Here is a 24,668-nt window from a genome sequence, read left to right as displayed (position 1 = left end):
AACTGTCCTCTCTGTTTTTCCTGCCCGTTTTCTCCTCATGTGCTCTCCTGTGTCTCAGTTGGAAGGATGGCCTGGCCCTGTGTGCCCTCATCCACAGACACAGACCTGACCTCATTGACTACTCCAAACTGAGAAAGGTGGCCTGTCCTTCCTTCCTTCCTGCATTCCTTCCTTTTTCAAACGTTATACTGAATCATGATTAGTAGTCTTCTTGCACCTCTTTATGTCTCTTTTATCTTTTACTTCATTACTGCATGTCTCCACCTTTTAAATTGAAGTTATTTCATTTCCATTTCACAATTTAATATTTTTCAGTACTTATAGTAAGCCAAGATAATTAAAAAAATACGATACAGAGTACTAAAATAACTTGCCTGCCCAAATCCATGGCCTTTTACAGCATATATTTGGAGTAATTATACAGAATATACCAGTGTTTTGTTGGCCCGATATTGTTTTTTAAAATAGGGTATTGATACTATTTGGATTACAGCTGCGACTTTCTGGAATTTTTAATTTAAAATTTTTACTTGACAAAACTATTACAAGGAAAATGTTGTGTTTTATCCAGATTGAATGTGATGTGGGAAGGAAACAGAAATCTGATCTGCACACTTTTTAGTTGTTCGCCAAATCCTGAAAAACGTTGTGACGTTGAACCGCAGCTTTTACGAGGCTCATCTGGATTTCACTACTCTTTGCAAATCTTCACTCGTGTTTCCTTCCTCTCACTCTGGATCATAACACTGTCATCGTAATTCTCATCAAGTTGGGCGTCATAGGTTCATTTGCGGCTTCTTGACGGACCCCGTATCGTCCTCGGCGCGCACTCACGAGCTGGCTTGTGTCTGCCTTTAGGACGACCCCATCGGTAACCTGAACACCGCCTTCGAAGTGGCCGAGAAGTTCCTGGACATCCCCAAGATGCTTGATGCTGAAGGTGAGGCTGCGAAACCGCAATCAAAACGACGACGGGAACTTCTTCTCTTTTACCTCTTTATGCTGAGACACACTGAGAACTTCCACTGCAGCAAAACACAGCACGGCAGATGGGACAAGGACGAGAGGTCCTTCTCCCTCCGAATTCAACCGTCTGCATTAAAAAAAACAGCGCCTTTTAAATCACTTTAATCTATTGAAGCACTGATGGTCCTGACCTCGGAAATACGACTGTTTTGTAGGCCGGTGTCCTAAAATGACTCGTAAATAAAACCCCTAATGCTTTTAGCTTTACGCCACCATCACAAATTTTTTATTGAATCAGTTCATTTTCAGTGGATGAAAGTTGGAAGTACTATAAATGTTTATATTTTAATACTTAAATCCATCAAATGTAGCCAAACAGCATTAAAACATTTTAAATATGCACTAAAATTAATGACAAATCTGTTATAATGACCACGAATGGTTTCTCAAAAGCTGGTAATAATATTTGAATATCACCACTAATTCATTTTTTGTTGTTTTCACACCCTCAGATATTGTGAACACGCCCAAACCTGACGAGAAGGCCATCATGACCTACGTGTCCTGCTTCTACCACGCCTTCGCCGGTGCTGAGCAGGTGAGACTCCGGTTTAATTTCTATTATTATAATAGAAGAATATTCGAATCTCACTAGAGGATCCTCGTAGATGTTTGCAGTATAAGAGGGAACATTTAAAGTGTCGGCTTTTCCGACTGATTCAATCCGATGACACACACACACACACACACACACACACACACACACACACACACACACACACACACACACACACACACACACACACACACACACACACAGTCAATGTGACGAGACGGCCACCCTTAATGAACAGACGTGTGAATCGGGGCTGTTGATCTCCCGTAGATTAAACTGTCGTTCCTCTCCCTCTCAGGCCGAGACAGCTGCCAACCGTATCTGCAAGGTGCTGGCCGTCAACCAGGAGAACGAGAAGCTGATGGAGGAGTACGAGAAGCTGGCCAGCGAGGTGAGAAACCACTCTCGGTCTGTGCTGCACGTCCTCAGCGTGGTTTCTCTCAGCTTCAACCCGCTGATGCTTTTCTTTTATCTCTCTGGTCCTCCTGCTGACTTCAACACGACACGACTGTAAAAAAAAAAAGAAAGAAAGGGTTACGTCAGTTTATCTGTGGAGCTGTATCATGAAATACTGACTGGAAAATATCAAGGGGCCAATAAGGTGTTGAACTTTTCATTTTAATTAATTATTCTTTTGACAGGTTGTTTAGATGATCTGTTTTTTTTCATCAAATATACATCCCGGGTTTTCCCAGCTGCAGTATAGTGGTGTAATAGTAGAAACAAAAGTCTTTGCATTTATAAAACAGTTTTTCTTTTATTTCTGTTTGATTTATCAGTATAATTCACTCTCAGGTAACTGAGATCAAAATGTTAAGAACAACAATGACCTTGTGTAATTCTAAAAGTGCTTTAATGTAGAGAAGAGCAGAGATTTCAACTACAGCTACCTTTATATCATACAACTTAGTGAGACACAAATTGACCAACATAAACATAAATGCAGATGTTCTTCACTGAAGACGTCACACAGAAGGACTCATGTCAGCCGAAAGTGAAACGGTTACATTAAAGTGGAAGAAAAAAAAAACCCAAGTTATATTCAGGATATTAAACTTCTACAAACTGTAAAAAGAAAGAAAGAAAGAAATCCGAACTTTCTGAATAATCATCTCCGCTTTCCTTCCCTGGTCTTCCCCTCCTGCAGCTGCTGGAGTGGATCCGCCGCACCATCCCCTGGCTGGAGAACCGCGTGGCGGAGCAGACCATGCGCTCCATGCAGCAGAAGCTGGAGGACTTCCGCGACTACCGCCGCATCCACAAGCCGCCCCGCGTGCAGGAGAAGTGCCAGCTGGAGATCAACTTCAACACCCTGCAGACCAAGCTGAGGCTCAGCAACAGGCCCGCCTTCATGCCCTCCGAGGGCAAGATGGTGTCGGTGAGCACGGCCGACTCTTTGATCCGTTGAAACATGGCTTCACCTCGTGGTTTGTTCTCCTTCCATTCAAAAATATGTTTCTAAACACCGTGAAAAGAACTTCTCTGCGAACATATGTTCATTATCAGTGTAGATGTGCCCCGCCCAATATGTAAATGAGCAAAATCTGTTCACATTGTATTGATTGAAAACTTCTATTATTTATATTATATTTACAAATATATATATAATAAATATAATATTTGTATTGATTGAAGTTCTCATATGCTATTGCTGGAATATTCATTTCAAATATCTGTAACATTTACACACAAACATTTCATTATTCACCATCCAAAAAAAAAAAATATATATATATATAAAAATCCTCCTTCTACTTGAGTGCAGTCGGCGTTCCGACACTTTGACGAGTGTCGGTAATTATTAAAAAAAAAGCTGTCGCTCTCCGTCAGGACATCGCCAACGCCTGGAAGGGTCTGGAGCAGGTGGAGAAGGGCTACGAGGAGTGGCTGCTGACCGAGATCCGCCGCCTGGAGAGACTCGACCACCTGGCTGAGAAGTTCAAGCAGAAGTGCTCCATGCACGAGTCCTGGACCGGAGGTAGGCAGCGAAAGAAAAGCTTTCCGGTCGACGGGTCGGCGGGTTTCTCCAGATATTTCTCCAGGTCGCTTTCACATCGACTGCAGACTCCAGATTCAATCAGTTCAGAGTTTCTTTTGTGTTCCTCGTTGTCCCTCCAGAATCAGCTTTTTATTGGGCCGCGTATATTTACTCATACTGGTTGTAACTTGCTCTCAATATAAATACTGACATAAACAGACATAAATAAACAGCTAAAGATATATATATTTATATATATATATATATATATACTTAGAGTTACAAAAGAAGACTTTTTTTTTTTAATGTTTTTATGTTTGTTGTATTACTGTCAGATAAAAATGGGACTCTTGACCTGAAATAAAGTGATGAAACGATGTCATATTCGATGGGGTTAGTTAAGTAATGATCAGAGGTTGAGAGCCATGTAAATTCAAAAGCTTTGGTTTTCTGAGGAGTACTTTGAAAGGTTTCCACTGTGTGTGTTTCAGGGAAGGAGGAGTTCCTGTCCCAGAAGGACTTCGAGTCGGCCTCCCTGATGGAGATCAGAGCCCTGATGAGGAAGCACGAGGCCTTCGAGAGCGACCTCGCCGCTCACCAGGACAGAGTGGAGCAGATCGCTGCCATCGCCCAGGAGCTGAAGTAAGACGACGAGGAGGAGGAGGAGGAGGAGGAGGGATGGGGGAGGGAGGGTGTAAGGGGGAGGGGCAGACTGGGAATAGTGGAAGTGTTTTAAGGGGCTTTGAAAACTGGGAGAAACTCGGACTGAGTTTTTGTCTCCTTTTCTTCTTGGCTTTGTGTTTTTCATTGGTAGAAACATCCTTCAGAAGTGTCTTTATTTGGGGCTTTTTAACATGAAGGTCATGAGGATAATATGTGATGGAGGGACGAACTAGAGCCGCTGACCTGGAAACTGTCGGAGGGACAGAAGAGGACAAAGAGAAGCGATTGCGGCATTTCTGAAGATGCGCGAGAGAGAGAGAGAGAGAGAGAGAGAGAGAAAAGATGAAATCGGTGAAGAGAGAAAGAGGCAACAGATGAGTGGAAAGCTTTTTCACTGAGAGCGATAACGAGATGAAAGGACGGTCCGTGAAAGCGCAGCAACCTCTGATCTCACCGTTTCCTGATTCCTCACCACTCCTCGGGGCTTCTTCTCACACACATGCTGGAGATGCTCTCTTTGATCTGGTATACAGTGTACGAGCTGCTCGGCACCGTGAAGCTGAATATGTATGCGTGCCACCCATAATTCACCACCCAGCACTTCAGCAGCAGATATTGTCCCTCCGACAGCAAAGTGTTCTCAGACGACCTCTCACTTACAGAGAGGGCTGAAAATCCAGCGCGTGAAACCACAGTGAATATTCAAACATCTCCAGATTTCCTTCCTGACGTGTGTTTACTGTGATTTGTTTACCTTACACTGAAACTTCCTGATCATAAGGTCAATTTGAACGTTTACACTTTCATTTAGTAAAAGAGACGAACTGTTATTATTCAGTTCAGATGTAAACTTGATAATGAGCATACAGGATAGAATATATCGTTGTATAGGAAATGTAATTTTGTACAAGTTTAGATCACTTAATAGTGTTTTGTTTTTTTTCTCCTCCAGCGAGCTGGACTACCACGATGCTGCCACAGTGAACGGCCGCTGCCAGGGCATCTGTGACCAGTGGGACAACCTGGGCACCCTGACCCAGAAGAGGAGGGACTCACTGGAGGTGAACCCAAAACACTCGCCGCTCACCGGATCCACAACAAACACCATGAACATTACAAGCGATGGTTTCTGCAGGTGGTTTCGGTTTCAGAGCTCCAAGTGTTGGTTCACTGCGGGTCCTGAGAGTGTGTTTCCTGTTGTGTGTGAGCGCAGCGTGTGGAGAAGCTGTGGGAGACCATCGACCAGCTGTACCTGGAGTTCGCCAAGAGGGCGGCGCCCTTCAACAACTGGATGGACGGAGCCATGGAGGACCTGCAGGACATGTTCATTGTCCACAGCATTGAAGAGATCCAGGTACACACACACGCGCGCGCGCACACACACACACACACATTGATTGAATATTTATCCCCCTGGACATTAAAAACATTATAAAAAAAATATAAACTGTGAACATAAATATAAATGTCCCTGTCCAGTCATTTTTCTATTCGATGTCCACACAGTCACTCTGATGGATAATTGAATCACAAAATCCACAGAAAACTATTTATAAGTCAGGAATAGATTTGAATTTTTTTCTTCTTGGAAACTTGCCGGACTAAATCTTTAACTATTTAAATAACAACCTGAAAGTTTGGACTGACGGGAATCTATTGGACAATAAATAGTGAGAGAGGAAACAATGCAGAGAAATGTGAAGCCTGTCAGAGTTTGCCAGGCAGATGCCGTGTTCAGTCCCTGAAGGGACGGGAAGCTCTGAACAGAATGAAATTCATGAGCTCACATCTGATGTGGGTATTTATTTGTCCTATATATATATTTATATATATATGTGTATATATATATAAGATGCAAAATCATTGAGGCCACTCAAACTGAATTCTAAATTCAGGTGCAAAGAAAGTTTTCTTGGTTTTTACATTGAAACAAATGCCGGAGCGCAGCATGACCACGTCTGTCCCTCACAGAGCCTGATCACCGCCCACGACCAGTTCAAGGCCACCCTGCCCGAGGCCGACAAGGAGCGCATGGCCACCATGGGCATCCAGAGCGAGATCCTGAAGATCTCCCAGACCTACGGCATCAAGCTGTCCGGAATCAACCCGTACACCAACCTCTCCCCCCAGGACATCAGCAACAAGTGGGACACTGTGAGTCCGATCGGAGTTGCAGCTCTGGTGTCTCTTTAAGCACGAGGAGGTAAACTGCGGTTGCGCGCGCTTACGTACGCGACCCGTGACCCGTGTTTGTTGGGTGTTTGCAGGTGAAGCACCTCGTGCCCCTCAGAGACCAAATGCTGCAGGAGGAGGTGGCCAGACAGCAGGCCAACGAGAGACTGAGGCGCCAGTTTGCTGCCCAGGCCAACATCATCGGACCCTGGATTCAAACCAAGATGGAGGTACGCTGGAGCGGCAGCGCTTTGCACGAGACCGTCAAATCCGATTCAGTCAGACGGAGCTCGAGTAATCTCCGACGTCGCCGAAATACAGGAACGAGATCAGCGCCTTGAAGAGTACTCACAGCTTTTGTAGTTTTTATAACGAATTGACGCTGTAATTATTTCCGGTGGCGAAAAATGGAAAACAGAGACAAAGCGAGAGAATCCAAAAACAGCAATAAAATGTAAATATGTAAAAGTGGAATTCTTTTAGATTTGAACTTCTTCATTTTATAGTCAATTTAAATGTGATGATTCATCTTTAGTTCCTCGTAGACGTCCTGATCGCTCCGTTTCCAGTGAATTTACGGAGCTGAAACTCATGAGCACGTAAACAGATGTCTGGAAAGCACAACCGTTCATCGATGGTCCTCCCTGTCCCCCCCCATCCCCCCATCCCCCCTCCTCCTCCCCTCCCGCAGGAGATCAGCCACGTGTCTGTGGACATCGCCGGCTCCCTGGAGGAACAGATGAACAGCCTGAAGCAGTACGAACAGAACATCATCAACTACAAATCCAACATCGACAAGCTGGAGGGCGACCACCAGCTCAGCCAGGAGTCCCTCATCTTCGACAACAAGCACACCAACTACACCATGGAGGTGCGGCGGGCCGCACCGCGCGCCGGCCGACCTTTCGCCCCGCCGCCTCGCCCCGCGCCCGTGACCTCCGTCTGACCTCCTCCTGTCCTCCTCTCTCCCGCAGCACATCCGCGTGGGCTGGGAGCAGCTGCTCACCACCATCGCCAGAACCATCAACGAGGTGGAGAACCAGATCCTGACCCGCGACGCCAAAGGCATCAGCCAGGAGCAGCTCAACGAGTTCAGGGCCTCCTTCAACCACTTCGACAGGGTGAGGCGGCCGCCGGCCTCCCGGAGACGGTTCTCGCCGCGCGGCGGTTGCGTTTAGCTCGGATCTAAAAAGAACGAGCGGCCCGTCGACGTTTCAGGATCACGAGAGCGCTTCGGTCGACGCTCGGCGTCTTTTGCGCCGGCGAGACATGAAAAGCGTTTCGACTCCGGAGGCGTCGGAAACGGTTCGTCGCAGTAAATAAAACACGCTTGTATTTTTTTTTTCTTCCCCTCTGCAGAAGAGAAACGGCATGATGGACCCAGACGACTTCCGCGCCTGTCTCATCTCCATGGGTTACGATCTGGTCAGTGAACATCTCACGGAACATGAACACATCGGGTGGATTTAAAATGTAAAAGTACGACTGCAGGGTTCCCGCTCTGAGTCAAATGTCACGTGTCTCTGACTTTCGCTGCCTCCAAAGCTAAACTTCTGGCCTGTAATGAACAGAACAACATGCTGCCGTCGTGCTGAGTAGACAAGAAACGGCCAAAGAAATACAATCCGTGTCTAAATGCCGGTTGCCGAGGCGAAGGATGTGTCGACGATAATTTGCTCGCAACCTGATAATCTCCATTTTCCATTTCTGTCAGCGACCACGAACGCCACCAAACACACACCCCGACGACAACTGACGTTACAGCGACACATTTGGAAAACATCACATTTTGATAAACGGCAAACTAAAGTTTAAACGTGCAAAGAAGATTCCCTGAAATCCCGCAGAGCTGGTTTCCGTTCTTCAGTAACCTGTCGATGCAACACGTCCGTTTCTCTTGACAGGGCGAGGTGGAGTTCGCTCGCATCATGACCCTGGTGGACCCCAACAACACGGGCGTGGTGACCTTCCAGGCCTTCATCGACTTCATGACCCGCGAGACCGCCGAGACCGACACCGCAGAACAGGTCATGGCCTCCTTCAAGATTCTGGCCTCGGACAAGGTGAGCGGACGAGGTCGTCGCTTCTGTCTGCGAGGAGATCGGGAGGAGGAACGACTCCTGCTGTCAGACGGCTCGTAAACAAGCCGGCTAAAATCACGAAACCTGTTTTTATAACTGCTCGTGTGCTTTATCAGGAAAACATGATTTCTGCTGTATGTCGGCTATTAAGTAAAAAAAAAAAAAAAAAAGACCTCTACTGTAAATTAAATTAAATTATATTTATTTTATTTATATAGCGGCAAATCACAGCACCGGTTATTTCACGGCACTTAACACATTAAAGTCCTCACAGCAAGACTTTACAATATTATAGAGAAACACAACAATTCAACAATTCCCATGTAAGCTAGGAGGGAAAAAAACCCTCCTCTTTAAGGGAGAAAAACCTCCAACAGAGGGAGGAGAAACTCCCTTTAACAGGAAGAAAGCTCCAACAGAGGGAGGAGAAACTCCCTTTAACAGGAAGAAAGCTCCAACAGAGGGAGGAGAAACTCCCTTTAACAGGAAGAAAGCTCCGACTCAGAGGTGGGCGGACCTCCATCAACACTTTTACAGTAACCAGGTTACTTCAGTGCCTCTAAACACCTCCGAGTCTTCAGTAAACATCCTCGTTGCTCCCACGTCTCGGCAATTCGTAATGAGCCTCGGGGCCGAGCGGTCGACGCTCTTCATCGCCTTTCTTCTCGAATCAAACCCTGCATTTCTTCTCCTCCCGCAGAGCTACATCACAGTGGAGGAGCTGCGCAGGGAGCTGCCGCCCGAGCAGGCGGAGTACTGCATCAGCCGCATGACCAGGTACATCGGAGGCGACGGCATCTCCGGCGCCCTGGACTACATCTCCTTCTCCAGCGCCCTGTACGGAGAGAGCGACTTATAAACACAGCCGCTCCTCCTCCTCCTCCTCCTCCTCCTCCTCCTCCTCTTCCTCCTCTTCCTCAACCCTTCTTCCCAGCTTCTCCTATTTCTCCTGTTTGGAGAGAGCGATTTGAAACCCTTCCACTGTCCTTCTGTACGCTTTGTTCTCATCATGTTTTTCCTCTCTAAAATCTTAACTCCCCCCTCCTCCCCCTCATCCTCCCCCTCCTCCCTCCATGCCCAGGAACACTGCTTTAGAGAGGGTGAGAGCGGAGGGCTCTGCTCAAACCGCCTCTCTCCTTTCTGTCGGCGTGTCTTTAAATAAAGAGTGCCGGGTACTGCACTGAGCTTATGTAGGCAGCATACATATGAATGTACCGGCCTTCAGGACACTTGAAGGAGAAGGAGAGAACGTTAGTTTTGAGCAGAGCCTCGCGCTCTCCCCCTCTCTATCTGATGACTTTTTGTAGAAGGGTAAATTAAAGAAGAAAATGTGATAAAGAAGCTGGTCGGTCAGTTGGCTTGGTTGGTTGTGTATTTGTGCAGATGCATGCTATGTTGAAGTTTAGAAAACGCTGTCTTTCGAGTCTCGGACTCACCCTTAATCATTACGACGCAAAAAAAAAAAAAAAACAAAACAACCCGGTGAAAGCAGAGGAGCCGAAGTCAGGTGCTATTAACGTTACAAAACCACTGCAGATTTTCACCGCAGCGCTGCGAAAGCTGAATGTGAAGCGCGGACGACCTGCAGATCTTAAAAAGCTTTAAGAAACTCAGGAACAAACGGAGGAGGAATGAGAGCGTCGTGACCTGAAGCGCTGAAATATTAAGATTCAGACAGACAGGCAGAGAGAGGGAGAGCAACTCGGAGCAAAGCACCGTGGGTAAATACAAAGACGGCCGAAGGCTGGACGGCGAGACTCGGGAGCAGAAAGACAAACTGTTATGGCCAGAAAGAGAGAGAGGGCGAGCGAGCACCTCTCTCCTCGCTGCCCAGACTCCTCTCAGTCCAGGACAGGACAGGAGGAGGGACACAGACAGGGAGAGGTGTCGAGCGGCGAGAGGCAGGGCATCAGGAAAGTTGTGGACAAAAACAAAATAAGCGTACGTGGGACCGCAGCAGGCCGTCGGAGAGGAAGCACGAAGGGCTCCGGTCCCATTTTGGAAAAAACAAAAACAAAACCAACAACCACAGGTCAGCCATGATAGTCAGCGCGAGTCGGCTCCTCCCTCTGCATGTCAACTGCATCCGTGCTCCATTCTCCTCCTCCTCAAACTCATCCTGTCCATCATCACCGATGCCACAAAAAACTCATTTTCAAACAGTCACATTTTAAAGATCGAAACTTGGAATTAAAAAGGAAAAATGACATACAACAGTTGTCTGTGTTGGTTTTTTTTCTGCACACCCGAGACTCTTTTCTTCGAGTTAACCGCGGCTCCTTGGCGGGCCGGCGTGGCCGACAAATTCAGAGTGATTTCATCGAGACGGAACGGGCTTTAAAGCCGAACGACCTTTGACCTCGCCGCGGCGGTCACGTGTCCGGGTCGTCGTCGGGGTCTCAGCAGAGGTGTGAGGGGAAGTCCAGCCCCTTCTCCCGGGCGGAGAGCACCCACCGCTGCTCGTCCCCCGGATGCGTCAGATACCTGCAGCCCATCTTCAACTCGAACTCCCGGAGGTCGCACCACAGCTGGAAGTCCTGCAGGAGCCAGAGGAGCGACGATGAAGGGAAAAGGAGACGGATTCTGAAGCTTTACGTCTTTAAAACATGATCAGAAATACAAAATACAACTGAGGTACCTCTCAGTGTTCAGTGGTCAAAGCCAGCTCACGTCTGGCGCTGGACAACACAGTCTGACTGCACGTATATATCTTTCTGCTACAGGGAAAACAAACACTGGCTTCTTTGTATCTCTTTAAATCAATCCTATCGTCGCGGGTGACGATGCCCTTTCAAAATAAGAGCGGGGAACGACTCGTTTTGGCGGAACGTTTGCACGTTACATGTTTTGCAATTAAAAGGCAAAAATCCTCACGAGGGAGCAACGAAAAGCCGTCAGGCCTCCCAATCGTACTGAACGCGTTTCTGCGCTGCCACTTGGTGGCGGTTGGGGAATTTTTTTAAACGGCAACGCGGGTCGAGAATTGGGAGGAGAATGACGATTAAAGCCATCACGTGAGACCAACACTCTCCATCCGGTAAGTCAGACTTTGCTCTCCGCGGGGCTAAAATAAGTTCAATCTGTCTTTAATATCCTGATGTATTTATCAGCGTCTTTCGTTGTATTACGATGGACAGCCAAGACTGTGAAATATCTGACCTGCAGCCAGGGGTGTCCCAGTGTTCGGCCCGCGGTGAACCTCCGTCTCACCGACACCTGCAGAAGGTTCTGGATGAGGTTCACAGCTGGGGAGAAAGAGAGAGAGAGAGAGTTTACTCAGTGGAGCCACCCAGTGGGCAAGACAGGAATCTGTTGACTGTCTTCAATCCCATTATGAAAACAGGGACAGACCGAGAGGCCAAATACTGATGAAACTAAAACAAATCCAGGTTACTATTAGTCGACATAATAAAGTTTGCAAAATAAAAAAGTATGTAGAAAATGAGATTTTCATGACATTTTTGGACCACTTCAGCTGGACCATTTTGAATGACTTTTTTTTTTTTTTTAATATATATATTTTGGAGGACATACTAATGTATGACTCTTTTTTTTTTTTTTTTTTTTTTTTTTTTTAAAGGTTGGAAGACATTCTACAGACAAATTTCTGACGACATGCTATAGCATGTCTTTTTTTTTTTCATATTTTGTACGACATGCTATAAGTATGACTTTCGTTCATTTTTATGTAAGCCAGCTCGTTGGTGCAGTTGTCAGCGTTGTCGTCTCGCAGTCTAAAGGTCCCAGGTTCGACTTTCAATGTGGAATTTGAATGTTCCTGCATAAATAATAACCTTAAAAGTAAAACTATGTCGTCCTTAATATGGATGACTTAAGTTATGCATGTTGTAATGCATATAGTCTAAAATCTAAAATCAATGTCATGCAATGTAGTTGTAATTGTGACAAAGAGTCACACAACAAGCAAGAACATGCAATCCACCACAAACAAAGTCCCAGAGCCCCATCGAACCCAGAACCTCCAGATAGTGAGACGACAACGCTGCCTTACAACTGTATCAATGTGCTGACTTTAGTGCTTGCTTGTCTGACTTATATGACTTTTAAACACATCATTGAAAATAACACCGCGGTGCAGTGGTTAGTGTTGTTGCCTCCCAGTCAGAAGGTCCCAGGTTCAATTCTTGCCGTTGAGAGGGCTTTTCATGTGAGATGTTACTGTCATCCTTCCAGGGCCAGTATCAAACCTGCAACCTTCTGGCTGGGAGTTAACGATGCTAACCATACACAATACATGTAAATGTATGATGACATGTCAGAGTGGGCGCAAATGTTATTTGGTCCCCCCCCCCCAATGGCGATTTCAGGGTGACGTCCTTCTCAAAGGAAAATTCAACGGACATTAATGGCATAAAAAATGTGGATTGTCATGAGTTACATTTGAATTCAGTTACTCCCCTTCAAGCACACACTGTAATCAGATTTCTGATCATCAGTTGCAGAATTTATAAACTATGATTACAAAACAAAAAGAAAATCAAACATGTCTTTTGTAAAAAGGTCTTGCCTTAAAAATGCTGTCGGCTGTTCAGTTGAGTGTTTTTAAATGCAACAAAGCCAAAAAGACCGACCTTCCAGTGAAATGGAGGCCCAGGGTTGAGGCGGGTACATGAAGGCTGCGTTGGTGATCTGCTGCCGGATGTCCTCGTCCTCGTTGAAGGGGAACGTGCCGCTCAGGCTGACGTACGTGATGACGCCCACCGACCACATGTCCAGAGAGCGGTTGTACCCGCTGCTGCTGATCACCTCGGGCGCCAGGTAGGCCGGAGTCCCCACGACCGAGCGGCGGAACGACTTCTCGCCGATGATGCGGGCGAAGCCAAAGTCGCACAGCTTCACCTGCGAGAAACAGCGCCGGTTAAAAAAAAGGTGATATGAGAACTTGGATCTGCTCTAAATGAACAACAGTGTGAAGTCCCACCTGAGGGAAAGAGTCTGCAGAGGCCAGCAGGACGTTCTCAGGTTTCAGGTCACAGTGAGCGATGTGTTTCAAGTGAAGGTACCGAAGAGCCTCGAGAATCTGAACCACCAACAGGAGAAACACTCGTCGTCAAGGTACAGTGGTTTTAATCTGTCTGCATGCAGGAAGTGAATCCAGACTGATGCTGAGCCTGGACTTAAATCACTTTGATGTGCATCTTTCACGGACTTTTTTCTAATTTAATTTTGCTCATTGAGATAAACACTCATAAAGCTGAAAAACCTAAAAGAAGCAAAGTTACACCGAAAAATAGCCATGAAGACAAACAAGCATGATCATACCTCCATTTGTCAAAAAACACACAAAAAAAAATCCATTTGATTGAGGACAATATGAGACTGACAACATTAAAGAAAATACTCTCGAGCATTTCAACATCAGCATCTCACACCTGTATGACCAGGAAGCGAGCGATGCGTTCAGGGAGTCGGCCTTTCTCGCTGGACAGGATCATCTCCAGCATGTCTCCGTGGAGCTTCTCCATGACGACAAAAACATGCTGGACGGTTTCGAACATCCCCTCCAGGAGAACCACGCCGAGGTGGGACAGGTTCTGGACGACACACACACTCGTATATTGGAGATGGTCGAACGATAAATATGGCGCTTAAAAACGTCGGTGAAGAACGTTGTTCGTACCTGCAAGATGTCCACTTCGTTCCTCAGCTGCATCTTCTGTTTGGTGGGGAAGCGAGTCTTGTCGATGACTTTGATGGCGACTGGTTGGCCAGACTTCCTGTGAGTACCTGAAGAATGAGAAATGAGATTAGATAAGAGGTGTCAGTTGATTGACATTCTCTGATTTCAGCCTCTCAAATGAGGAGACTTTGTTTTTCCTTGGTCTTGCGTGATGATAAAATGTTTTGGACGCACAGTCAGAGACAAGAAATTTCAATTTGTCCATCCCTTTTTCTGCTTTGTACTCTGGTTTACTGATAAAAGCCAGTTACATTCAGAAAACCAGAGCGAGCCGAGTGTCTTCAGCTCACCTCTGTACACGACTCCAAACTGTCCCGATCCCAGCACCTCGTCCGTGGAGATCTGATACACCGAGCTGATGTCCTGAAACACGCATGAACACTGTGACGTGTAAGAAAACACAACCTCTCTGGACGTGTGGACGATAAATTGGAGAGTGCACAAACTGATCCTCACCGCGCTGTCTCTCCGATGGTCTTTATCTGCAATGAAGAACAGCAGGTTCGTTAACGAGTTAAAACATAAAGTCAGTCATCATTTAATAAACACTTGATGTCGAACAAATGCGGTCCGATTCATCCTTGTTTGGAAGTTGCTTTTCTCATTGGAGGTCGAATTCTGATTTGTGTTTGTTTTTAAATGTTAAATCTGAAGAAGCTGTTTCTCTTCATTTTACTATTAATAAAAAAACAATTTCATTTGCGACCCTTGGATACTGGATGCGTCTAAGAAGCCGTATTTTCTTTATTAAAGACGCAGATGGTTTGCCGTCTCACCCTGGTTGTCCTCTCCTTGTCCTCTGCTGCTCTGCACCGGCATCAGAGCCTGACGGATGGAGCTCTCCCAGGCCGCCGCGTCCTCGCCGGCCACGCAGTACACCAGCGAGGCTGTCACCAGCTCCAACGAGTGAGCGCTGTTGCCGGGCAACAAGGGCACGGAGAGGTGGGCGGGGCCGCGGACCCCCAGCACCTCGGACAGGGGGATCTCCTGCGGGAGAGGAAGAGGAGGAGGACGAGGAGGGTTTTATCTTCTTGAAATACAAGTTTTAAAGCATGTTTTTCTGTTTTAAAATGACTTGATATTTATATTCTGAGCACTTTTTATTATTATATCGACACTATATCTACGACATAGCTGGATCAGTTTAAAACGTCACTGCTTAGCAGATAAGATGAGCATTAACAGACGAATCCCAACAAACTGATACTGTTTCATTGTCTGGTTCGGGCTGATTGTAGTAACTGGAAGAGTGCATTACTAGATTTGTACAAAAATGTGAACACTTTTTTTTCGAGCTGATACTCTTTAGGTGATAAAACGCACGTGTTGTCCTCTTCTTCAGTTTGGACGAAAACGAAGATGTCCCAAAACTAAGTCCAGTTGTGGACGACAGATCGTTTTCACAAAACCAACAACAGAACCCCAACAGATGGGACTCCTGCTGGTTTGTAGCACGCCGAGCTGCTTTCAGGAAAAGCGAAGAGCGGCCCGACAGTCAGACAGTAGAAGGCCTGCTCATCGCTCTGCGTCTGGTTGGTCCATCAGGTGGAGCGTTTACCTTGTAGTACTTGATGCTGCTCTCGTTCTGGTACAGAGTGACGCTCTTCCAGTCCAACAACCAGTAATGATGTTTCCTCTGGGAAAAGAAAAGATAAATATCAACCCGTGTGAGTGAACGTCACGTGACTTATAATGTACAGATGAGGAAGTTTAGAGCTTTTAACGAACACTTTAGATTTTGACTGACTGTTTCAAGCAGTTTTAAGAAGAGCTGAGTAGTGTGTGTGTGTGTGTGTGTGTGTGTGTGTGTGTGTGTGTGTGTGTGTGTGTGTCTCACCAGCGTGTCTGTGTTGGTGTGATGCAGCAGCCATCCCTCCCTCAGAACTCCTCCGGCTCTCCTCTTAATTTGATGAACCGACTGGACGACTCTCATCAGGGGGATGTTGCTGCTGAAACACGGACTGACGGAGGGACGGAGGACAAAAGTAAATAAAACAACAACAAAAACAAAGCCTCATTTAGGAGTAAAAAACTTGATCCCTATGAGATCAGTTGCCTCTAGGTGGCAGTGTGGGTCCAAAGCTCAATGACAATGAATCCCAGCAGAGATATATGTGTGTGTGTGTGTGTGTGTGTGGGGGGGGGGGGGGTGATAGGTGCAAATCTGATTCAAACGTCTGACGTCATCAGGACATTTTGTGCACCATGAGGAGTTTAACAGCCCTCTGACCTCATCGGCTCCTGCAGCTGTTCGTCCTCGGCGGTGTCGGCCAGTGAGTCACCATCGGTGATCATCTCGTCATCAGAGACGTCCAGTGTCGTACCGGGGACCTCCGACTCATAGTCCCCCGGGTCCGGCGGGCAGGTGTGACCAGCTGCCGAATATTCTGGGAAAGTGATGTCATGCATGAACGACATGGAGGTCGAAACCTGGGATCGCTGACACATTTGATATTTCTTAATGAATCTACTCATCGTTAGTTCTGTAAAATCTTTAAAAAATACTTGAAGTTACATCTTCAAGGAGCTTGTTTTGTTCATCCAATGATATGAAAATATACATCAAAACAGAAAAAGACTTACATTTTTCACATTTCAGAAACTAGAAAAAGAAAATGTTTTGGATTTTTTTGGGGATAAATGACACAAATTACAACTAAAATTTCACTGATTCTTTTTTTTTTTTTTTTTTCATGATCAATAACATTATTTGATCTTACAGCTCCTGCATTAAATAATCCCAGCATCAAACACAGTTAGATGGTAAAATCATTTTGAATCTCATCAACCTTTGATCCTCTTCCTCCTCCTCCTCTTCCTCCTCCTCCTCCTCCTCATCATCATCATCACGACTTAGACAAACGTGACGTTTCTGGGAATTTGAATCAGTTGGAGGCCTGAATCTATCAAACCTTCCTGGGAAGGAAGATGAATCAGCTTTGCCTCATCACAGTTCTGAGAACATCATAATCTAACGCAGCCCGGAAAACTAAGTGAAGAGCAAAGCTGCCTGGATGGCGGCTCACCTTCCCCGTTGACGCCTCGCCTCTCCCCCGGACAGTCTCTGGGGACTAACGGCTCGCAGCGCCGATGGCAGTTAAACCTGCAGTCTGACAAACAAACACAGAGGAGCAGAGAAGGAAGAGAGTCGGGGTGGGTGATGAGATGCTGCTGACAGAATTCAGCTTTCAGAGTCAGTTTTCGTGATTAAATTCAATCTTTTTCTTCGTTGTTTTCCTCTCTTCATTCAGAAAGAAAAAAACGTGACGATTTAATTTAACCTGCTGACTCATACACGTGGGATACACGACCAGTGTTCGGTCCGCCTCTTCGGGCTCGGCGTGTGCTCACGAGCTTCTGATCACAACATGACTCATCAAAGTCAAAGATGTGCTGGAACAGAGGAACTAAAAACAGCCACAGAGCAGCAAATATATATATGGAAACGTATAACACGTCTGCAGCCTCACCTGAGCACTGCTGCCCCTGCCTGAAGAGCCCTTTGAGCAGCCGGTGGCAGTACTGGCAGACGGTGGGTTTGGTGTAGCTGTGGATGTGGAAGGTGTGAGGCACCTGAGCCCGGCCCCGGTCCCCGGACCCGACCCCCAGCCACACCGGGGGCTCGGCCCAGGACGGAGGCCTGGACGAAGGTTTGGACATGCTGATCTGGTGAAGAACAGAAAGTCATCCGTGGTGCAGATGATCTTTGAAAATTGAAACTGATACTGCGTTCCAGATGTTGTACTCCTGTTCTGACACTCACTATTGTGACTCACACTGTCGAGTACAGAAACATGCAAGTACCAGGATGATGCACTCAAAAGTGTTAAACTCTGGAACACTTTCCACCCTAAACGGTCGCCATCTTGGCTGCGTCGAGGAAAGGGGGCGGAGCCACCTAGGCAACGAATTTTTTTTACTTTAAAGCGTCTTGAGGAAGCTGCAGCTGTTCCTGAACCAAAGTGTTGTTTTTTTCACTACTGCTGCTGAACAGAAGAGTCAGTGTGTTTATTGAACGTGTTCAACAGAGGGCGCAAAAAAAACCTTTGATTTCTGGGTCAAATAACTAAAGCTGCAGATATTTTGGCGGTTGATGTGTTCACATATTGAGGTCATATACAGTCAGTGCAGAACAGCAGCGTGCAGATTGAAACAACACAACACAACACTGCGCTGCACAAGTAAGAGTCCTTTTGTGGAAGAGCAGTATTCATCGGTGTACTACGGGAAGTACGTCATCTGGAACACACAGCACTTAGTGTCCTGTTCCTTCACAATACTATTATTTCTTTACCTCCTCCAGACTGCCTCCGGCCTGATTGGACAGCGAGTGTGTTCGGGACCGCCGGGGTGGAAACAGGGAGAGGCTGAAGCTGACCTGACGCCGAGCTCGACTGCAGTCGTTGGGCAAGTGGAAAGCGCAACGTTTGTGGAAGTCTAATCCGCAACCTGCGTGGAGGCAGAAGGGGGACAAAAACTGGCTGATATCACTCTCTCAGACCGACGCCGGATGCCGACGCGAATTAACGGTGGTGTCGGCGCGGCCTCACCGTCACATTTCAGCCCCTGTCGAACGAGGCCCCACAGCATTTCTCCACAGTGGTGGCAGAAGGTGGGACTCCGGTACGAGTGGACCACCAGGATGTGCGGACGGATCCTCATCTCAGTCACGGAGGCTGATCCTGAGTCAGAGGAAGAAGGGGGAAACAGAATATATTGCAGCAATAAACCGAACGCTGCCTGTTTGGAATCACTCCAGCAGTTTAACACATTGTGAGTGCATTTATAAAAAAAAAAAAAAAAAAAAAACACTTGTTAGATTCACCAATAAAAACATCTAAATTTGATTAAAAAAAATAAAAATCTCATATATCTTTGTTTTAGGATCCTGACGTCAACTACGTCATCTCATCTCGGCTTCTGTGCAGGTTTAAAAACATCTAATCTTGTGTTAAAGGGGGAATATAAGAGTGAGTCAGCAGCAGGAGATTTGGTTCATTTTATGAGGAAAAAGCCTTTTGTGTGAGAATCAAGTCCAAAATATTCTGCAAAAATATGCACAATTTCTCTTCTTGTAAAATAAGAAGTAAAAGTCTCCAAATAAAAAATGACCTGCAAACAGAACTCCGGTTGAAGTGTCTTGATCCAGAATAAATGTTGTGTGTGTTGCTGTTCTTGTGATCTTTACGTATTTTTTTCTTTTTGCAGCAGACTTCTGGCCGAGCTCTGAGTCAGAGGTTTAAACAAGGAGGCTCAACTGACACGTTGAGATTTAAGCAGCTTTGTAATGGTTGTGAGTGTAAAAAAATATTAATGAAAAAGAGCAGAAAATATGGAGGAGTCTGCACCTCGCAGATACCCTGAGTGGTGTAAAGAGGGAACAGTGATGTATTCAACAGTTTCCTTTCAAATTGAGAGTCCCATCTTTCTTTTTACAACGTGTGAAATTTAGAAATGTGCTGTATTTTAGAACTAAGTCCTTCATACATGTGAATGAACTGGAAATCACCCGACAGGATAAAAACAGCTGATTGGTTGGTGAATGGATTGATTAAACCTCAGCCCCTTTGACCTCTGACCTGCGATGATGATCTCGATGAGTTCCCCGTCCTGCAGCTCGTCGCAGTCCGTCAGCCGCTGCAGCTGCTGCTCGGAGGCCGGCTCGTGTCTGAACAACAGGATCTTCTCCCCGACGCCCACCACGCTGCAGTCTGGAGCCTGAACACACACACACACACACACACACACACACACACACACACACACACACACACACACACACACACACACACACACACACACACACACACACACACTCAGATTGAGTCTTCCCCTTTCTTGAGTGGCTGCAGTCGTGTGATTTAAAAAAAATAAAAAAAATTTGGCCTCGTGAAGTTAACAAACATAACCACAGGACATCATAAGATCAAAGGACAAATCTCTCATGAAAACAAAACTGTGGTGTAACTTTTGACAAACTTTTCAACCTCAAATAAGCATGATTTTTATTAAAAAAATGTATCACAACGATGAGTCATTTTACGAGAAGCAAATATTTCCATGCCGACATTCTCCTTCTGATCGTTATCAAATGCAAATCTCTATTGTGGAGCTCATAAACGGTGGAGCGAGATTAAAAATGTTGATGGGACGGGACTCAATCTAAAGTCAGAAAACCTTTTAAAATGTTTCTTTTAGTCTGAATCCTGACTGTAAATGCTGAGCCGGCGCTGCCCGGTCACATGTAGGCAAGAGTGGGAAACAAAACATTCACTTAAAAAAAACAAAATCCCTAAAAATCTAATCACAGCTGAGGAATTATCACCATTAACAAAGCAGAAGCAAAAGCATGAAAGAACCTGAAAAACTCGACAACCGAAGAAAATAGTCACGATTTTCTCTTTTTCACATGTGCACCTGTACCAAGCTATAAAATACAAAACCGCACGGAAACACAAGAAGTGGTTCTGAAGATACTAAAAGTGTTGCACTGCAGGTCAGGAGTGTTTCCTCTGTGGAACGATGCTGTTAAAAGATCCTCTTCATACAGGAGAGTCAGGACTCACGAACAAAAACAGAGATCAGTGTAATTTTCTGAACGGGAAGAACTTCTCTTAAAGATCTTTATCGAACGAGTTAAATGTAACAGCTGTTTACAAAATATTTTATATTCAAACATAATGTCAAACAAAAAGCAAGCGATGACCCGGCCTGATTGCAGCATGTCATGTGGTCATATCATTAATGCAGAATGATTCTCAGCTTCTCAGTGGACCGAAGAGACAAATTTATGTATAAAATTACACCTAATTTATATCATCAAATACACAATGTGGATAATTAGACTGATTGCTAAAATGTAATAAATTTGTTTTCATACTGCTGATTTTTGGGTCAAAATAGGAGTTCAGCTTTCGTGTTACAGGTGCAAGTTGACACACACACACACACACACACACACACACACACACACACACACACACACACACACACACACACACACACACACACACACACACACACTCATTCAGGGTGTGACACGTCTGCAGAGACACACTCATGCTTTCAGGTTTGTGTGCAGTGTCCACACAAAATGTTTGCACACACAAAGACACACAGCTATTCAAAGCGTGCTGACCTGCTGCCTGGAAACGGTGTGTGTGTGTGTGTGTGTGTGTGTGTGTGTGTGTGTGTGTGTGTGTGTGTGTGTGTGTGTGTGTGTGTGTGTGTGTGTGTGAGAGAGACAGAGCGCAGTTGTGGTTGGAAAGTTTTCTGCGCTCTTGTCGACCACACAGTCACTTTAACTGCAGCTGTATGAAGACCAGACCAGCTGAGAAAACAACTGCGATTCACAACCTCCTTTCGTTAACTTCAAACACCGTGTTAACGCAACATCAATGATGTAGTGTGTAGCACAAAACCACGGCCGAATGTTTTCTAAAATACTTCAAAAGGCTCTGTCCTAAAGTTTAGAGTCAGGAGAAGGAAGTGAAACGGAGAGTCTCCCTGAACATTATTCCACATAAAAGCCCCGAAGCTCTGCATCAGACTGAAGAAACAAAACTCTGAAATGTTCAAGAGTTGTTTTTTAAACTGACATTTACATTTGAACTACATCGGTCGCATGTAAACCGCCTCCTCTGTACACGAGGTGACCTTTCACAGTCCACTTCCTGACAGCTCTGACTGGTCGTGAAACGTCAACTTAATATTTTCCAAGTGGGACCGTGTTCTTTGAACATGTTTTCATTCAGATGTCGGTGCTCAGTGCTTATTCCGGTCTTTGCATTCACGTTGTTGTTTTTTTTCTAATCACCAAAGTGTTTGTGGCTCTTTGCCACTAGTAGGTGAATGTTGTTACATATTTATAGAAGTCAGGTGTGGAACCTGAGTGGAACTAAAGTAGTACCGCTGCAGTTTTTATTTTGTATTTTTTTTTGTTTTTGTACGAGACAACTTTTCAAAATCTCCAAAAACACCAACCCTGATCCTACAATGGCCACAAAGCAGCTTCATAGCATCTTGCAGCGGTGAACTTCCTTCAAAATGCACCCCTGAAGTTTTAAGAGCAACAGCCCAGATATCAAGAGTTGGTCAGCATCGTGTTGAACGTCCTCACGGTGCTCCAGGTTAGAGGCCTCAGACTCATTTACAGGGTCGTGGTTACCTTGCGCTCTATGACCTCGGCGGCCAGCCGGCAGGCATGACCGTAGCTCAGGTTGCCGGCAGGGACTAGAACCACCTCCCTGAACAGGCCGAGCTTGAACTGGACCATAGCCGGCGCCGAGGGAGCCACGGCAGACATGGAGAGACAGGCTGTGGAGAAACGCGCTCAAATTTATTCATAAAAAAAAAAAAAGAGCGAGAGAATGAATGAGACTTTTCATTTATCTCATCAAAAACTCTGAAAACAATCTACAAATCCTTTCCTGGTGTCAGCTGCTGTAAATATGACCATCTTCACTTCATGGTTAAAAAGGTGACTGATAAAAGTTTCGAGGGCCAAGATTCTTCCCCGATTTCAAATCTGGTGTCGAGATCATTAACTAGGTCACATATTAAGTAGCTGATAGAGTTTTCTCTCTAAAAAGACAGATTTATAATGTAAAAGCTTTTGATCCTAAACAATGAGTGGTGGAGAAGAAGAAAACAACAAAAAAAGTATAGTGCTTAGATAAATATACAGCATTATGTTCAGAATAAACTAAAATACATTTTCTTTTCATTTCCTACTATTTAAATTGAAACAATACATTCGCCTCCCGTGAAATACTTGATGCGAGTTTACCTTCTAATCCCGCTTTATTCAAGCTCCAATCTTTCACGTTAATCGCAGGAGTTGCGGCTCGACGATGCCAGAGCTCATCAGTCCGTCACAGCGCTGCAGATCGTCAGCGTGAACTCTGGCGGGTCTGGTTTCCTCTTTGTAGGAGCTCGGCTGTCGATGAGACAGGAAGTAACTAGAAAGACACGCAGCTCTGTGAAGGCTGAAGACAGTGCAGCGTGTGGTTAACACCCTTAGCCCTGGCTGTGGGAACTTACCCACTTTACACACGTCCACACTTTGAAATTACCCAAATAGTTTGTTTATTCATGTAAAGTTTCGAGGAGGAAAACGTACGAGACAACAGAATTGGTTTGAAAAGTGGAATTTTGTGTTTATTGAACTTTTCGATAAAACACATCAGGTTGGCCCCCCCCCCCTTCAAAATAAGATCCATCAAGTTGTCTGCAATGCAGGAGCTCCCACATGACAGCCACATGAGTAGAACCTCCATAAATATCTGAACCCATGACGTAGTTCATCTGTGAAGCTTTGGATCGAGATCTTCCTGTAACAGTGATTTAAGATGAATATTTACAACCGTTTACATCGTATTGTTTTTTTTTTTTAATGTGTTTGCGTTCATATATTTATGGAGTTTGCACATCCTGTACTTCCAGATATTTCCACAAAACACTGTACCAACCCAGGGTGACTAATAAGTGACTGATTAATACCGTAAAGGATTGATTAGTATCGGTATGACTGCGTGTATACTGGAAAGGATCTTTATTGGAGCTTCAGCTACAAACTTGTTGTTTTACTATCTTTTATTTTCACTTTTTTTAAACACGGCTACATGGTGTTGAGAGATCGAGTGCGACTAAAGGAATTTCCCATCATTCTTACATGTGAACGAGTGACAAACACGTATATAAAGGTCATACACGGAGAATCCTGTACATTATTTGCTGCGAACAACACTTAAAGCACTTTCCTTCACTTCTTCACGACTCCATCTTGCACTTCCTTTTACTCGCCGTCTCTCCCCTCGGGCACGTTTCCTCCGTTACAATCCCAAACCTGCGGCGCCACCTCGCAACATTCACAAGCTGATTGGGTAATTAGCACTTTTTTTTTTAGACTCGAGAGCGACGTCATCGAAAAGGTGATTTCAAGACGGGTGACTCTGGGTTTTGATCGGGCGTGTGACGATGGTGTGAACGCACCAACGCCGACAAACTGCCCTCGCAAAGGAACCGGAGTCGGGACATCTTTGAAATCACACTCAGGCTTTGTTGAAGTTGTTGTTTTTTTTTTTACTTTCTTGCATGATAAAGGTTTGGTACCAAGGAAGGAGGAAAAGTTATGAAAGAAAGCAAAAAAACCCAAAAAAAACATATGATGTCGCTCTCCGAGTCCGACTTGAGAAGACGTGTACATTCGGTGGACAGTTCTCTTGGTAGTAGTTGTATTTTGGTGGAGTTTCACCTCTTGGCTTGCGGAGAGCACAGCACAACAAAAATAATCCAGCGCAAACGCCACCAGACCTCACAAATGACATTTAAAAAGTAACATTCAAAGAACCGATTTTCTGCACCTTCAAAATAAAAAGCTCAGAGCCGAAACAATGACGACGAGATTCGCTGAGGATGGAAGGTCATCGAAGGTCGATCCAGCCCGGGTCAGCGGTAAGAACGCAACATTGAGGATTGTTCTTGTACATA

General features: G+C 45.4%; 2 protein-coding genes across 2 annotated transcripts in view; one reads left to right on the top strand and one right to left on the bottom strand.

Annotated features, from left to right (window-relative positions):
- actn3b (actinin alpha 3b) overlaps nucleotides 1-10,690 on the top strand; it is a 31,835-nt gene extending 21,145 nt beyond the window's left edge. The window contains exons 6-21 of the mRNA XM_069722258.1: nucleotides 59-137; nucleotides 859-940; nucleotides 1,479-1,564; nucleotides 1,881-1,973; nucleotides 2,730-2,960; nucleotides 3,413-3,560; nucleotides 4,052-4,202; nucleotides 5,176-5,284; nucleotides 5,437-5,577; nucleotides 6,195-6,377; nucleotides 6,491-6,625; nucleotides 7,087-7,266; nucleotides 7,370-7,516; nucleotides 7,755-7,820; nucleotides 8,300-8,458; nucleotides 9,177-10,690. Coding sequence (XP_069578359.1) covers nucleotides 59-137; nucleotides 859-940; nucleotides 1,479-1,564; nucleotides 1,881-1,973; nucleotides 2,730-2,960; nucleotides 3,413-3,560; nucleotides 4,052-4,202; nucleotides 5,176-5,284; nucleotides 5,437-5,577; nucleotides 6,195-6,377; nucleotides 6,491-6,625; nucleotides 7,087-7,266; nucleotides 7,370-7,516; nucleotides 7,755-7,820; nucleotides 8,300-8,458; nucleotides 9,177-9,335 — 2,149 coding nt within the window. The 3' untranslated portion in view covers nucleotides 9,336-10,690. The remainder of the gene's footprint in view (nucleotides 1-58; nucleotides 138-858; nucleotides 941-1,478; nucleotides 1,565-1,880; nucleotides 1,974-2,729; nucleotides 2,961-3,412; nucleotides 3,561-4,051; nucleotides 4,203-5,175; nucleotides 5,285-5,436; nucleotides 5,578-6,194; nucleotides 6,378-6,490; nucleotides 6,626-7,086; nucleotides 7,267-7,369; nucleotides 7,517-7,754; nucleotides 7,821-8,299; nucleotides 8,459-9,176) is intronic.
- prkd4 (protein kinase D4) lies at nucleotides 9,878-24,667 on the bottom strand. Its single transcript, XM_069722259.1, has 19 exons — nucleotides 22,966-24,667; nucleotides 22,345-22,493; nucleotides 19,757-19,895; nucleotides 18,728-18,859; nucleotides 18,472-18,626; nucleotides 17,648-17,843; nucleotides 17,204-17,287; nucleotides 16,408-16,564; nucleotides 16,015-16,138; nucleotides 15,736-15,813; nucleotides 14,954-15,164; nucleotides 14,634-14,659; nucleotides 14,468-14,540; nucleotides 14,118-14,224; nucleotides 13,870-14,031; nucleotides 13,419-13,517; nucleotides 13,069-13,336; nucleotides 11,636-11,721; nucleotides 9,878-11,013 (listed from the first exon to the last, which is right to left on the bottom strand). The coding sequence occupies exons 2-19, from the start codon at nucleotides 22,480-22,482 to the stop codon at nucleotides 10,876-10,878; spliced, it is 2,373 nt and encodes a 790-aa protein (XP_069578360.1). The 5' UTR covers nucleotides 22,483-22,493; nucleotides 22,966-24,667; the 3' UTR covers nucleotides 9,878-10,875.
- Nucleotide 24,668: the final 1 nt, after the last annotated feature.

This window comes from Brachyistius frenatus, unplaced genomic scaffold (assembly GCF_029030835.1).
Source record: "Brachyistius frenatus isolate BFR_SWC_R1_liver_20210118 unplaced genomic scaffold, ASM2903083v1 Contig_284, whole genome shotgun sequence".
NCBI classification, from domain to species: domain Eukaryota; kingdom Metazoa; phylum Chordata; class Actinopteri; family Embiotocidae; genus Brachyistius; species Brachyistius frenatus.
This window is presented reverse-complemented; position numbering and strand designations above follow the sequence as displayed.

Excerpts from the sequence above, each read along its gene's own strand:
- prkd4 (XM_069722259.1), bottom strand. The coding sequence starts at position 22,482 with ATGTCTGCCGTGGCTCCCTCGGCGCCGGCTATGGTCCAGTTCAAGCTC. Across the intron at positions 14,225-14,467 it reads GTTTGGAGTCGTGTACAGAG|GTACTCACAGGAAGTCTGGC; the intron begins GTGAGCTGAAGA and ends CTCATTCTTCAG. Across the intron at positions 11,014-11,635 it reads TGGGACACCCCTGGCTGCAG|GACTTCCAGCTGTGGTGCGA; the intron begins GTCAGATATTTC and ends TGGCTCCTGCAG.